Source organism: Ipomoea triloba, chromosome 12 (assembly GCF_003576645.1).
Source record: "Ipomoea triloba cultivar NCNSP0323 chromosome 12, ASM357664v1".
NCBI classification, from domain to species: domain Eukaryota; kingdom Viridiplantae; phylum Streptophyta; class Magnoliopsida; order Solanales; family Convolvulaceae; genus Ipomoea; species Ipomoea triloba.
In genome coordinates, this window is record NC_044927.1 from 20742369 (window position 1) to 20759033 (window position 16665).

The 16665-nt window shown below is 34.7% G+C and overlaps 2 protein-coding genes across 2 annotated transcripts; one reads left to right on the top strand and one right to left on the bottom strand.

The window, feature by feature from the left end:
* Positions 1–6660: 6660 nt before the first annotated feature.
* LOC115999899 (ethylene-responsive transcription factor ERF061) lies at positions 6661–8010 on the top strand. The gene has a single exon (XM_031239845.1). It carries the CDS (start codon positions 6964–6966, stop codon positions 7810–7812), a length of 849 nt encoding a protein of 282 aa, XP_031095705.1. The 5' UTR covers positions 6661–6963; the 3' UTR covers positions 7813–8010.
* Positions 8011–10041: 2031 nt separating this feature from the next.
* LOC115999914 (DNA primase small subunit-like) lies at positions 10042–14729 on the bottom strand. The gene is made up of 17 exons (XM_031239867.1): positions 14622–14729; positions 14331–14442; positions 13906–13956; positions 13628–13803; positions 13398–13472; positions 13194–13305; positions 12549–12633; positions 12402–12453; positions 12259–12320; positions 12052–12167; positions 11839–11951; positions 11471–11539; positions 11250–11307; positions 10973–11046; positions 10698–10746; positions 10439–10518; positions 10042–10329 (listed from the first exon to the last, which is right to left on the bottom strand). The coding sequence occupies exons 2-17, from the start codon at positions 14410–14412 to the stop codon at positions 10267–10269; spliced, it is 1317 nt and encodes a 438-aa protein (XP_031095727.1). The 5' UTR covers positions 14413–14442; positions 14622–14729; the 3' UTR covers positions 10042–10266.
* Positions 14730–16665: the final 1936 nt, after the last annotated feature.

The window sequence follows — 16665 nt, forward strand, 5'->3', positions numbered from 1 at the left end:
CTGAGACTTATAGTATGACTCTATTATGTAGAGTCCTAATATGAACTATGATATTGGACTAAAACATTTTGGTTAATCTTTTTTTTTTTTGAAAAAAAAAATATTTCAGTTAATCTATTAATCGACCAATTAACCAAAAATATATTCAGTTGGGTTAATTTATAAATGGAAATTTCAGTTCAGTTAACCATTAAAGTATTTTACAAATTTGGTTAATTTCATTCAGTTATCAACTGAAATAACCGAATAAACACTCCTTACCGGACAAGAGATTATATGAGAGGTTATATTGTAAGCCATCATGGTATTTTTATTTTTTTTTTTATAAATTGATTATAATAATTTTTAGGGAAAATGACACTTTTTCCCCCTATGTTATGTGCATATAGCACTTTTCCCCCTTGAGTTATTAAAGTGGCAGTTTTTCCCCCCAATTATTTTTAAAGTGGTAGTTTTCTTCCCTGTAATGTTAAATTGACATTTTTGCCCTTAAAAATAACTATTTCATTTATTTTTATTCTCCAACCAATTGTTACTAATATGTATGGAAGATCACGGTTCAATACGAACCTAATCGAACACTGTAGCAATTGAACCTAAATAGTATGGACGGTTACGGTTACGATTCATAACCGAAAAAATAAAATAAAATAATTGTTGAATTTAGACTATTTTTAAATAAGAAATAAAATTATAAAAATAAATAAATAAGTTTTGATTGGCGGTTCAAAATCAAAATTGGAACCGAACCGTATCGATTTATCAAAATAAGTGTTTGATCATTTTCACTATATATGACTATTGTTCAGTTCTGATTCACGGTTCAACAATTATTTAATTTTATTTTTCGGTTCGTAACCAGAACCGTCCATACTATTTCGGTATGATTGCTACAGTGTTTGGTTAGGTTCGAACCGAATCGTGATCATCTATACATATAAGTAATAATTTGTTGGAGAATGAAAAATAAATGAAATAGTTATTTTAAGGACAAAAATGTCAATTTAACATTTCAGGGGAAAAAATGTCACTTTAATAATACAGGGGGAAAAAGTGCTATATGCACATAACATAGGGGAAAAAAGTGTCATTTTTCCTAATTTTTATGTTCATTAAATGAGCTTGTAGTATATAACTTATATGAATATAAATTTTATGTATTATGAATTCAGATATCATGTTACAATGTACATAAACTTAGACAAAATTCCCCTGCCCAAAGATGTAAACACAAAATAAAGAGGGAAAAAAATCTCAACTAAACATGGACACGTGGCAGGGGAATTTAAAATAGAACAATTATATATGCTGAATATAGTTCATATTCAACTACCCATAATTTATCAGATGTACAACCCACTAGGTTTCTTAGGGTCGTGGGTCCAAAACGGTAGAATATAGTAATATAATTTGTACTTCGATGATAAAAATTTTAGTTATGTGTCATAGTGTAATTAAAAGTTTTTGGTGATTTGACAATAAAAAATTATAACGTGTTCTGCTAAAAAAAGATCATTTTCCAAAACAACTAATCTTGGAATATTCCGGTGTTAATCCTACCCTCTCGAGAGGTGGGAATAGCAATCTCATTGAGCTATGCCGTGCGGAGTCTAATAAGTTTCATTCGGTGAAATTCCGTCACGTGTTTCGGGAACAAAATAGGGTAATCGATACTCTTGCGAAGAAGGCCATTTTGAGCACGAGTAATAGTATTGAACTGAGTGATGCACCGGCTGCGATTAAAACCATGCTGTAAGAAGACCGCATTGGAGTGCAGTTCAACCGCCGAGTCCTTGCTTGTGTCCGGGGCGACCGTTACCTAATTTTTTTTTTTTCCGTTTTTTTGGGTATCCCCTCTTCTGTTTGAACCAAAAAAAAAAATCTTGGAATATTCCTTAGTGGATTCAACTTCACAACATTTTTGGTACTACAAGTATTCTTGGATGTTAAACACTTTGTGGTCGAGCAGCATAACTGTGACTCCCAACTTCAATAGGCAGTATTGATTCTTTGTACTTTAGTAGGTTGATGAGAAAGTATGTAAGAACAAATACTACAAACCATCACATATGGGAGGTCAAGAGATCGAGCCTCAGTGAAAATGAATTAACTCTTTGTGCTTCAATAGATTGAAAAAGTATAAATGAACAGATATTACAATATAATAGGGTCAGTTGTATCCAAAAATAAAATACTACAAACTATCCTTAGATAGCTGTGAGTTGTGACAACCAATGGTGGGTTTTACCTCAATTTTAAAGATACACTAATAGAGACGAGAGTAAATTATCAAAATAGTTATTTGACTATTCTGGTTTTATTTTATACTAGTATTTTCGTTCGTGCGTTGCACGAAATGGATTTGTTATAATATTTTAAGAATATTTAGATCGATATACAATTATACAAATTATAACATCGAATATTATATAGCACAATTGATGAAATTGGTTGGATCGATAATCGATTATGTTTTCTGATGTTTTCCTTGCTTGAATTAGAGAAAATAATTGCCCATATTACCTGTGCGATGTACAGTACAGATAAATTTTTTATTATATAATTAGATGATAAAATTATAAAAAATTCTAATATTGAACGTGTACATTTATTTGATTAGAAGATTAGTGCAAAAGTATTACTCAATTAATTGAATAATATATGACTTGTTTGTCTACAATTATCTTAAAAAGCTCAATATGTAATATGACTTATGTAATTATATTATTACTAAAATAAATATGGAAAAAATAAGAAATAATTTAATTATAATTATTATAAAAATAAACTAAATAATCAATGTTTAGCTTAATTACCATAATAATTATTAGGTAATTATTATTAGTCAATTACACTAATATATGTGCAATTATTATCTTCAATATATATATATATACACACACACACACACCATATCGCATTTAATTTTTTCTTCCTCCTCCATATTTGAATGAATTAATTTTAATTATTATAAAAATCTAAGAACCCTGTTTAATTAATTTTTTTTAAAATTTAAATAATTTAAAGTTTTCAAAAGGAAAATATAATTAATTTTTTAAAAAAGTTTTTACATAATTTTCAGTCAATTAGTAATATCCTTTTCCTTTTCCAATTTGACTAATTTTCGTATCCTTTTCCATTAGGATCTTTTTATATTTCAGTCAATTAGTAAAATCAGTTTTCTTTTCCATTTTATCTTTACTATTGTTTGGGCGGGAATTTCACAAATGATGATTTTATTTTTATTAATAATAGTATAGATAAGTATTTGAATTATTATTATTGGTGTAAATAATAATTAATAAATTATTTTTTTCTTATAAAATTGCGCAGAATTTTTTTTCATTATTCCCACAATTATAATGATTTAATTATTCTCAGAATTTGGTAAATAAGATTTTTTTACCAACTAAACGTTATTAATATTTTTACCAATTAATTAATAATATTAGTTTGTGCGCGAAAGGTGAAGAGGAAGATTTTACTTTTATAAATAGTATTGATACATGAATATAGAAACAATATTACCAATTAATAGATATTAGTTAATTTTCATTTTACATTTTCTTACCAAATAAGTTTTATTAATTATTTGACCAATAAAATATTTAATTAATTGACTACAAAAGTTTGGCAGGAAAATGAAATATGACGATTTTACTTTTATGTATAGTATATATTTTTTTTGGATATAATTGAGGTGATTGGGGATCAATTTTTAATTTTATTTAATAATGTCAGGATCAGTTTCGGCTCTAATGTCAGATTCTTGTAGATATGATACATAATTGCTAGGTACTCGGGTGAGGCTTTCACAAGCCATGAATTGTGCACAGTCTGATTTGTGGTTAGAAGCCACGAAAGATGAAATGAATTCCATGAAGAGTAATGGAGTTTGGGACCTTGTTGAGTTACCTAATGGGGCAAAGCCATTTGGCTGTAAATGGGTTTTCAAAACTAAAAGAGACTCATTAGGTAACATCGAAAGATACAAGACCAGACTCGTTGCTAAGAGGTTTAATTTACTCATAAAGAAGGAATCGATTACAAGGAGACATTTTCTCTTATATCAAAAAAGGATTATCTTCGGGACATTATGGCTTTAGTTGCACACTTTAATTTTGAGTTGCAACAAATGAATGTGAAAACTGCTTTTCTAAATGGTGATCTAGAAGATGAAATTTTTATGAAACAATCTGAAAGTTTCTCTTCTAGGGGTGGTGAGAATTTGGTGTGTAGGCTTAGAAAATCCATATATGGCTTGAAACAAGCTTCCCGCCAATAATATATTAAGTTTGACAGAGTCATTTCTTCATTTGGCTTTGTTGAAAGTATCTTAGATCAATGTATATACCAAAAGGTCAGTGGGAGTAAAATATGTTTCCTTGTGTTATATGTGGATGACATCTTGCTTGCTGCTAATGATGTGGGGATGTTTCGCGACGTGAAACAATTCCTTTCCAAAAATTTTGATATGAAAGATATGGGTGATGCGTCTTTTTGCCGTTGGCGTAAAGGTTCATAGGGATAGGTCCCGGGCATTCTGGGTCTATCGCAAGAAACCTATATTAACAAAGTTTTGGAGAGATTTCGGATGCAGAATTGTTCACCGAGTATTGCTCCCATAGCAAAAGGGGATAAGTTTGGGTTTTGGGTAGACGGACATCCTAGATGTTGTTGGTTATTCTTATGCGGACTTCGCTGGTTATGTTGATACTCGGAGATCAACTTCTAGGTACGTTTTTTAGGCCACTTCGAAAGGTGTATTGCTCAAGAATTTCATCTCCGGGCTTAGAATGGTAAATTTCATATCTAGGTCATTAAAAGTCTATTGTGACAACTCTGATGCTGTCTTCCTGGCTAAAAAATGACAAAAGTGAGAGTCCAATCAAGCATATCGACATTAAGTTCTTAGCCCTTAGAGAGCGTGTTAAACGCAAAGAAGTCGTCATTGAACACATTAGCACAGAGTTGATGTTAGCAGATCCCTTGACTAAAGGCATGCCTCCATTTAAATTCAAGGATCTTGTTGAAAAGATGGACTTTCGCCAGCTTTATAATTTTGTATATACATTCAGTTTAATTTAATGAAATTCTTTCGCACTTCAGACACTTCAGATATTTTCTTTTTAGTGTGTACACTTTATTTCAGTTTTATCTAATTAAGAAAATACTTCAGTGGACTTGAAATGAACATATGGTTTGTTTCATTAAGTTTATTACCTAAGTACTCTAAGGCAATTTGCATTTGATCATAATGGATATTACTCGCGCTAAAGAGGACGTGTCATTATGGTTGGTGTAATCTTGTTCTTGGAGTTTCATGTTTGCACCAAGTGAAAGAATGTAATGTTTTCCCTTAATGTTATTATTATTAGGATTGTTATTATAAATAATAAATTAAGTATTTTATGTGGTGCAAACTATTTAGGCGGACTAAGCACTAGTCTTTGGTCAGCATTAGATAATTGGTTACCTACATTGATGGGATATAGGACTATAGATAGACTCCAAGTCCTCTCACTACTCAGTTCACGATATACACCATCTAAAGTACTGAGAGAAGTGAGAGAAACATCCTGGTTTACCGTGATTCCGCAGCAGCCCGAGGAGCTTCAATTCTATCCACCAGACTTCGGACACAAACAATCAAGACTTATAACTATAGCTGGAGGTTAGTAGATCCTTTATTGATTACCACATATCAACTGTTCTATGTGGTTTATGTGCTTACATTGGCATTTTAAAATATTTTTTAATAATAAACTTTTAAAAATTTAAATTTAAATTATTAATAAAAAAATGCCGGTGGCCACCCCTCCCCCTCCCCCCAACCCTCCATCTCTCTTCATCTCCACCGGAGACAAAGACATGCTCTTCATCTCTGGTTGGAGATGAAGGAGGAGGGGGGAAGGGGTGGCCGCCATGCGTTTTTTTTTTAAGTTTATTATTAAAAATTATTTTAAAATGTCAACTAACCGTCCACATAAGCAGGTAACCTAATGAAATTGATGGGAATATGCGATTAGGTAAAATTGCATACATTTATTAGAGTGTTTAGTGACCTAATTACACTTGTTTTTTTGTTCAGTGACCTAATTGCACTTTTAGGTTACATTCATTGGCTAACATTTTATAATTAAGATTATTTTGAATGATGAGTAAAATCTGAAATTACTATCTATCCAATAAATATACACTGAGCAAGAAATGACCTAATTGCACTTTTAGGTTATTGGCTAACATTTTATAATTAAGATAATTTTGAATGATGAGTAAAATCTGAAATTACTATTCAATAAATATACACTGAGCAAGAAATGTTATGTGATTGTGTTACAATGTAATATTAACACTGATCATAGCTACTTTCTCACTCCCATTATCCATGTGGGAGTGTTTTCTGGGACATTGAGTGCCACTAGACCACAAGGTCTTTGGCAAATGTCATGTGATTGTTAGGGGGTGAAGTTTTAGAGACAATATTATTTGGCAATTTCAATGATTAGTTTCCCAGTAATTCACCTCAGAGGTTTGACAATGTGAGCAACATCACAAAGTGAATTCCGGAAATATAGGGTTAGAGAGGTAAACCAGTGATTGAGAATTCCCTTTTTTGTGTGCGTCTATAAATACAGCAAGTGGGATGCCAAATGCAGACACATAAGACATAACACCACTGGTTTTACACTCAAAAAGTCAGTCTTTATACCCTACAATACATACACACTGCAACAATAATAAGTACTTTCTGTTGCTTCTCTAGCTTCTTCATTCAATCCCATCACTTCCCATTCTCACAATCCACTTTTCAAATCTCTGCATGAACCATATATCATCATATCAACTCTGTTGTCTAGCTTTTAAGGATATGATGTTTCTCTGATCTTCTTGTGTACAAAAGTTTTACTGAAAGATTTTTCAGCTTTTCTTTGTTGATTTTATTACTGAAAGATTTTCAGCATGCCGGAGATACACGAAGAGAATAATGCCCAAATCCGATCATCTCTGTCGCAGCTCATTCTCAAGAGCGGTTCCAATAATACTCTCGATTCCATTTTCTCCCATTGCCATCAGGAATCAAACCCAAACCCTTCCCCTGTTGTTCAACCTCTGGGATCCTCAGTATACCTGCGCCAGAGAGATTTGCTCCAAAAATTCTGCGAAGAAAACAGAACAAACCCTGAAGTTTCAAGGGCGGACCCGTTCAAGAATTTCCTGTACGCGAATCCAGCAGGGGGGAAGAAGAAGCTGTACAGAGGGGTGAGGCAGAGGCACTGGGGGAAATGGGTGGCGGAGATAAGGCTTCCCCAGAACAGAATGAGAGTGTGGTTGGGGACTTACGACAGCGCCGAGGCGGCGGCTTATGCCTACGACAGGGCGGCGTATAAGCTTCGCGGCGAGTACGCGCGTTTGAATTTCCCGGATCTCCGCGACCCCGCCCGGCTGGGGTTCGGGGATCATGCGAATAAGTTTAACGCCGTGAAGAACGCCGTGGACGCGAAGATTCAAGCGATTCGGCAGAAGGTGAGAAGGGAGAAGGCGAAGAAGGAGGCCAAGAAAAGCGATGAGAGTGTGATGGCGGTTGAGTCGTCTTCTTGTTCGACGTTGGCTGGGAATGAAAGCTGGAGTAGTACGATTTCGCCGAGTGTTTCTGAAGATGGGTTTTGGATGAGCGATACTTCGCCGGTATCCGGCGGCGAGTTGGCGGCGGGGGCGGTGGCGGAGCAGACATCGGAGATGGAGGATTGTTTCCTGGCGAGGATGCCTTCGTTTGATCCGGAGTTGATATGGGAAGTTCTGGCCAATTAAGAGATTGGTTAATTATTAGCAGTTGGTGTGTTTAGTTTTTAGCCGCTGTTGTGGCAAGTGGCAATGGTAAATGGCTAAGTTTTGAAAATTCACCATCTAGTTGTCAAACTTGTCATGTGCTTTATAAATTATAATTAGCTTAGAACTAATCCCATTTTGTACTTTCATTATAATACCACTTTTCTTTTCTTTTTTCTATTTTGTTTGCTCGAATTTAAAACTAAACAAAGTTAGTAGATATTGACGAACATATTAGAGATGGACCCGAAGCAAACCGATCCGATAGAGTGGAGCAAGACAAGTTCGATTGGACCAGGGGCTCCGGGGTGAGCCCCTAGCTTGACCCCTGGCCACCTAGGGCGTGTCCCATGCTCGACCTAGGCCTCAGCCTCAACTACGGGTACCAAGCTAGGGCCCGGCCACGAGAGGCTAGGCGCAGTCCAAGTTGTAACAACTAACTCTCCCTTTGTTGGGGACGATTAGAGAGCAATTACTATAAATGCCAATGTAATTGTCTTGTAAAGATATCACTTATTCTCTTGTAGTAGCAATTATACAATTCCTAAAACAACTTTCTTGTCCTTTCCAATACCATTCTTGTCTTTTATCCACTTGTTCTACCATTTAATTATGAATTTGTTAATTCGAATGACCCCGAGTTAATTAAATCCGATCCATCAGACATAATTGGTCATTTCATTCGTTAGGACTTTATTCTGAAATTCATTGAGAAAGTTTTAGAAAGAAAACTATTCATTCTTTTTTATTTCTTTATTTATTTAAGAAAAAATAAAAATAAAATGTCAATATCATTTAAAAAAAGTCGTATATCCGTATATGTAATCAATTCATATAGTTTCGTCAATGTTGGTCCATTATTGGGGACAATGCCCATCATGTCATGTAAGAAATTATTTTGGTGTCTATTAAGATATTACATGGATGTCTTCAAAAACAAAACAACAACAATAATTGTAGGAGTGTTTTTTTTTTTTTTACAAAAAAATCTTATTAAATATTGAGATGAGAAAAATATGATGTGATCTGGGCATGGAACAGAAGAGAGCATAAAGATTTAGAGCAGTAAAGAAGATTGGTCGCGCAAAGGAAGAGAGCCACATTTCCCAGTTTGCCGTGCAACATGTGATGTACGCACTATTTAAGAAGCCACATGTGATGCAAAGAAAGCTAGCTGCTTCTTGTTTTGGATTCGATTTGCAGAGAGATTGATTGTGTGTGTGGTCCTCTCTCTCTCCCTTTATGTTTTACCTACTTTCTTTCTTTCCCATACTTCTTCCCACTTATGTGTTACAGCTCTACATCTTACACGTTCATGTTTAATGAATTGCAACATTACACTCAACTCAAAATCAATGACTTTATACAGTTGAGTAGTGTTGTATACTTATTATGTCAATCCTGACATCATGGTGATATTAGAGCATTCGTATCAATACAATTTTTTGTGATTTTTAGACTAGTACATGCACTGATATGGAGGAGAGAGAAGGTAAGAGAGAGAAATAAGTTCCATCCGCAAGATTGGATTTTTGGAACAGTTGGAAACATACGAAACTATGCGTGCACCACAACGCCCCGCCGGACGCGTGCACTAGCATTTGTTTGTTTTTTTTTTTTCTTTTTCTCTTTCGGCTGCTAAAAAATTGTGTAAAAAAAACAAACAAATATTTTATGCTCTTACAAAATAATTTACAATTACGTTTCAACTCTATATTAGTCAAAATTTGATATAATTTTAATTTACAAGAAAATTCAGTCACTATCTAAATGTGTTCAAAGTAAAATTTACATTAGGTAAATCAATCTAGATTACAACATTGTAATTACTAAGTCAATTGCCTGACTAATGTGGTTTGAGGTTACCCAAAATTTGACATAACTGAATACTTAATATTACGGGACAAGTATACCCATCTCTAATGTCAAATTCCGGGGAACAAATGTGGTTTACTAATTAATTAATCTCTTTGATTACCACTAACACACTCAATAACATGGACCTAAAGCTTTGACACCTGTGAAGAAAAAAACCAAGGTATTCCCGCAACCAATTAGTTGTGGAACCCACGGTTATCTAGTAGGTGAAAGTCGGCGCTGGTGTTGGCCTATAGGCAGTTGACAACGCATAAATGGCCATTCAGACTCAGTCCTCAGAATTTATTTACTGTGTAAATTTTAGAAATAAAAAATAACAAATCTCATGCAGGATGATACCAACCATTTCTCTAAGATGTTGACCTGTTCATTAATGCAGCAAGCAAGCTCACAGTTAAACAGGTAGATTGACAACTCATGTGTTTGATCAATGATTTGAGGGCATATTACAGAGTTCTAGACTTACTTGACATTACATATTAGAGCACATGGATGCCTGACAGGTGTGTTATAACATTACAGCAAATTCCTAACAGAGAAGATGGAGGATAGGAATCATTACCAACTTAGCGAGTTCTTTCCCTGCTGAACTTTGGCACTATAACAACTTTCTATATCGTCCTGCAGAGTTAAATACCGGTTTAGTTTCTAGAAGACCTATTTGTTTTTTGCTTCATTACACACCTTAAGAAACTACATCAATCATATAGTAAAGAAGAGAGGAATATACCTTGCAGGATTTTAACAGTGGTTGCAAGAACGATTGTCTGAAATATCTGATAGATTTCCCGAGACAGGTTCCATCCCATTCTGCAATCAGAAACACAGAACGTAAAGGCAAAATGTAACTTAAAAAGCAGGAAAAAAAAAAATCAATCTTCAACTGCTAAAAGTTGAGAACTGTTTCTGCCATATGAGTGGAATAACGGCTTAAAATTTCAGTGGTTAGAATAGAGCACTGCATTTATAATCTAGATAAAGGGGTATACCGCTATCCATATCAGCTCTAAAGCCTCCAGTGTTAAGTTCTCCAAGAAGCTGCATATAGAACAATGGAACATTGAAGAATATGAAACACCACAAATGATCGATAAATAAGCTTACTCCCAATGGAGGAGAAAGTTAAAAGACATTATTTTGTGTTCTTTGAATAGTCGGATTAGCTTTCTCACCCTAATGGGCAACCAATTTTTTGTTGAATCCAATGAGGATTGTATCTACAATACTAAGTAGCAATAGATACTATCAAAATAATTAAACATACCCGGGAAAGAGTTGGCGCATCAGCAGGATCAAATTCCTCACATTCCTTAGGGTCAATGGGAATGCAGACACGGCCTAGAGAAAAAGCAAAGGATCAACATGCATCCTAAAAGATTATACAGACCAGATAACATATCTGAAAATGATGGGAAGATCCAAGGATTCAAGTTTTGCACTTTCTTATGTTGTATGTTCAACCAGGAAAACCCATCATGATCCTATAATGCTCATGGCAAAAGAAAATCAACAGAAGGAAATTAAAAAATTAGAAATAGAACCTGTTTGGGGGTGCACACAGAATGGTGCTTTCAGTAGATGATTCAAGTGTCTTGAAACCTGGATGTTGCTTGCACATTAGGGTTATGCACCAATATATCAAAAGGATACAGAGTATAAGTCAATCCTTATTTATTGCTTGGAAAAAGTATCATATCTTAATATCCTGCAATTGCATGTAGAAAAAAAAAGAGATCAAAAGGTTGAATGATGAGAAAAGAACCTCCATATCAAGCCTGGGGTAGGTAAAAGAAAACACAATCTCTTCGACACATCTACGAATCCCCTGGGCCTGAAATGTTAAATTACAGTGGATTCAGAAAAACAGCAATCAAGCTGAGAGCATAACAGAAACTTGAAAGAAAATGTGACAGCTTAAATTTGATGACCTTTTCTAAGACTAATGTGTAGTCCAAACAAGAAATTGAGATTAAAAGAGAATAAGTGTTTTCAACAACAGTTACGCAGATTGCAGCAGTAACATTGTCACACTAAAGAGTGGGAAAAGAAAATAAAAATGTTGATAATAGGTTAGAAATACAAGATATATGTTCATGTGGTTTTAAAGCGAATGTTGACTGAAGTACATACCTTTTGTTTACCAGATTGCAGCAGATGTTTTAGTTGTTCCCATCTGAAAACATTAATATCATCTTTCACGCGTTTGTTTTCCTGCCACTTTGCCCGGAGCTCAGATACAATATCTGCAACAATCACCTTCAGTTTATTCAAAAAGAAATGAAAAGTAGCTGTAAAGTTTCTTTATAACTGGAGATTGATTCGTGAAAAGGTAAACATCCTTACGCTCATCAGGAATCATTTCCAGTATCTTCTCACATCTTTCCTGGCTTGAGAACAAATTTTGACTCAAAAGCAATTTGTTCTCAAAAAAATCCTTTAAGACATCTGTGTATGATCTCCTGCAGAGGTTTAATGAGACTCAGAAGAGAATGGAGCTAAACCTAAAATCAGGAAGAAGCATATAACATAAAAAGAGATAATCACTCTTACACTAGGAAAGGGTGAAGTGCAGGACCCATGAGAGAAACTTTTCGATTGCTATTCTCATTGCCCTGAAATTTCAAGAAAATTTTCTGTAATTCCATATGGTATCATTAATTTTACCATTGCCATCAAAAACAGATTTAAAGAACCTTGTAGACACGAAAGTAATCAGCAACAGCAGCCCTTTGTTCATTATTCAACCTGGTCATAAAATAGCAGTTAAGTTTACACATTCAAATTTGCAGAAAATTGCGACATAATGATTAAATTTACAGTTCCCCATGTTGCAGCATCACCTTCTAGCTTTTAGATCACAAACCCAACAATGGACACCACGCCGGCCACTGTACACCCAGAGAATGTGATTGAATCCAAAGTCCTCTGTAGAGAAAGCATATGAATCTAGATTTGTATTTCTGCACATCATTGTGTTTGCATATAAAACTTGTGCCAAAATAGTGTGTTGGACCATATTATCATGTAAATTAAACACAGTTCAGTTCTTGTTCACAACTACTCTACAAGAATGAAAAGGAAATGAATTGAAGACATTGAAAATAACAACGAGGCTTCTACACTGTTAGATGAATGGTCTCAATATAGACTAAAAAAAAACTCTTCTCTGATTGATAACCACAGCCAATTAGAAGCACAAAGCTTCAAGTCCTCAACAACAAGCAACAAGATTGGTGAGCAGGGGATGGTTTGTACTTCGTAATTATTGTGAACATGTCAGGTAAAGTGTATATTTTAACAATTGCTATAGACAAGAGCATGTAAGAAAACTACAAGGAATGAGATGTTGCAACTTATAAAGGTCTACAATCATGATTTGGAATAATAGTCTACCAGTTTCCTCTCATTTTAGCATTTGGTTCAATGAAACAAATTGAAGTAAGATATAGTGTGTTCAGTTTATACTTTATAAAATATATGCATACCTCTCAGGGAAGTATCAATGACTTTAATAGCAACCGTCATAAGTGGCCAGCAGTTTGAGCAAACATCAGCTCCTGAGCAACAGTACCTAACATCATCATAGTCTGATATATCCTGCAGTAAAAAGATGGATGTGCATCAAGATAAAGCCATTGGCTTGACATAGTGATAAGGAAGTTGTCAATTCACATTGGTAAAGAGCTTACTATATCAAACACTAGCTCTCTCTCCAATGGTGTGAAATTGTTATCACCTTGTGCGTAGGCATGCCTTTTTGCAGGCTGCAATACAGGTGTAAAAGAAGATATGTTAAAGAGGACCTATATTTTTACAAGCACAGAGGTTATAACTAAAAAGAATTGCCCTTTCTTGTAACAAAGAGAACAGAAAAGAAGAAAAACCCTATTACAGGGAGAAATAAGCATAGAAATAATACATCAACATTATAAACAGCTCCAATATCAATTTTGAATGGACACTTCTCCTTGATGGCATTTTCCAAGTCAGAAGCACTGTTGAACGATTGAAACCGCAGATATATGTTATTATCTAAAGTGAATGAAAATTCCCTACGTCCAAAGTAGGACTGGTCACAACCAGGATGCTTTCCGTCTAGAAAATTCCATTCAAGACAAACAGTCAGATATATTAAACAAAAAAGAAAGAATAACAAAGTATGAGTAGCCTATGCTGCTCAAGCAAATTAGAATTTACCGTTTCCATATGACAGCCATTTAAACATATCAACATATGGAAAAAGCCTTCCTGCCATACAAAAACTACAGTGAGGGTAATATAAGATAAATAGAAAAGAAATTGCAACAAAAAAAATTATAGAAAGTCCAGATGTTTAAATAGTGATGAATTAAGGTTTAAAAATAAAAATGAAGTAACAACACATACCAAAACCAAGGGGAGGGGATCAAGGACACAACAATATAGGGTAACAAAGTTAGTGTACTCAGAAATTCTCCAAATTTTAACAAATCAGTAGACTTTTTCCTTAGGATTATTGGTGTAAAAAAAACACTTTGTTTCATCAGAAACACACACCACAAAGTTCATAATTTTTCTTAAAATATAAATTTATCATAATTGCAAGTAATTCATAGCTAACTAAACAATATGACGTAAATTACCGTAATAAACTTTGAGATAATTGGCGTTGAAGCCATCAGGGAACGAATTATCTTGCTCACATCCAACTTCTTCAGTTGCCATCTTAAAGAACTTGGCAAATCAACAAGTATCCTATTGTGTTAGAGAAATGTAATGAAAAATGGATAATTAGATTATCAGATCGGCAAACCCTAGCTACATGAAAAGGTGGGAAAATCAAAACAGAGTTCCGGCCAAAAGTATTTACAGCTAATGGCAGGCAGAATTGTTAAAGGCCGTATAACTTTGCACAAGTGGGGAAACAAACTTACTCTGCGAGTGAAGGGCTTCTCGACGGCGGGCGGCGAAGGAGATGTGTGACTGGAAATGGCGGGAAATGCAACTGGGCGGCGACTTTATCGTCGTTGCATTTTCGCGGGAAAGTTTTGGGCCAGAAATGGGCCTTATAATAGAAACTGATACATCGCAAATTATGTCGTGGAAGGTTCAGCTTACAAGGTGGACTTGGGTCCAAAACGGGTGTGAATGTAGAGTTATGAATGTGTGAATTTATAGTAGAGTTAACAGAGTTCTAGTAGGCCTGAAATGTGTAAATGTGTAGGTTTCAAATTGTGAATATGGAGTATAGAATTTGTGAATATAAAGTTATGAATGTGTGAATCTGTAGTAGAGTTAACAGAGTTCTAGTAACTTGTAGCCCTGTAATGTGTAAATGTGGAGTTCCCAAGTTGTGAATATGGAGTATAGGACCTGTGAATATAGAGTTTTGAATGTGTGAATGCATAACAGTGGTAATATAGTTACTGAACATATAGCCATGTAATGTGTGAATGTGTTGTATAGAGTCTGTGAATGTAGAGTTTGTGTTCTACTACGATGAGGAGCCGCCGTTAATTTTTTTTTTTTAAACACTTGTGAAACGACGTCGTTTTGGACCCAGGTCCACATTGCAAGGTGGACCTGGGTCCACGGTATAACTACTCCTGATACATGGACCACTACAAAAAAAAGCCTGAATAGCGACGGATGAATTCTGTCGCTAAATGAGGAAATTCCGTCGCTAAAGCGTTTAGCGACGGATTTCGTCTGTCACAAAAACCCTCATCGCTAGAATTTTGCGACACAATTTTTTCCCATCGCTAAAATTTGCAACGGATATTTCCCTCGCTAAACGAAAAGAATCTGTCGCTAAATTTCGTCCGCGACCAATTCGTCGATGACATTTGTGAGGGACTAGCGACGACAATTTCCGTCGCTAAACCTCACGATGGAATTTTCGTCGCTATACTAACACTTTGTCCGTCGCTAATTTCGTTCTACGATGATTTTTGGTCAAAATTTGTAAGAGATTAACGACAGATACTTCCATCGCTATTATTAGTGTCATAATTTTCCGTCGCTATTTTCCGTCGTTATATGTAGCAGCGGATACTATGGTCGCTAATTTATTTAAATTGAATTTCATTTAGCTTGAATTTAGTGACGGAATTATCCGTCGCTTAAATTTTTTAAAAAATTAAAAAAAAATAAATAAATAAAATTACCCACAATTAATATCACGTACCTGCATTAAATCTATTATATTAAAAAACATAATCTGAGCTTGCCAAATATATTAAGCAAACATAATATTAAGAAACTTCCAAAAACAACATCAACATCCAAAAACATAATCTGAGCTTGCCAAAATACTAAGAAACATTGTCAAACAACATCAACAACATCCAAAAACATAATTGAACTTGCCAAATATATTAAGAAAACATAATCTAATCATCTCCCAAGTCTTCGTCATTTGAATTAACAGAATGTCATTTAGTAGTTGGAGGTTGCGGCATAGAAGTGGTGGGTATGATGCCGTTGCGACGCAACTCATCCATCAAACTTGCAATCTGAGCTTGCATTTGAACTTCCATTTGAGTCTGTATTTGAGTTCTTTCAGCTTATAACGTAACCTGCATTTGAGTTCTTTCAGCTTGTAATTTAGCCTCCATTTGAGCCTCCATCTCAACCCGCATGGTATCTAACATCTCCTTCATTGTATCTTGATGAAATTGTGAAGTAGATGATGGACTACAACTATTATCATTGATAAATGAGGATGCATTGGTTCCTAAGTCATAAATACGCTACTTTTTTACCCCACCAACAACATCCACATACAATTGTGACATGTTTATAACTGGTGGCTCAGTTGACCCTTCCACCTCTTGCGTTGCAGCATCATGTCGTGCTTGTATTTCTTCCTACAATTACAAATTTGCATCATGTCGTGCTTGTATTTCTTCCTACAATTACAAATTTACATCATGTCGTGCTTGTATTTCTTCCTACAATTACAAATTTATACAAAAT

What these genes read in the sequence shown, in the direction of transcription:
- LOC115999899 (XM_031239845.1), top strand. Translation starts at nt 6,964, where the DNA reads ATGCCGGAGATACACGAAGAGAATAATGCCCAAATCCGATCATCTCTG.
- LOC115999914 (XM_031239867.1), bottom strand. Translation starts at nt 14,412, where the DNA reads ATGGCAACTGAAGAAGTTGGATGTGAGCAAGATAATTCGTTCCCTGAT. An exon ending in CATTGATACTTCCCTGAGAG is followed by an intron (nt 12,634 to 13,193) that starts GTATGCATATAT and finishes CTTTCTCTACAG; the next exon opens with AGGACTTTGGATTCAATCAC. An exon ending in ATTACTTTCGTGTCTACAAG is followed by an intron (nt 12,321 to 12,401) that starts GTTCTTTAAATC and finishes TTGAAATTTCAG; the next exon opens with GGCAATGAGAATAGCAATCG.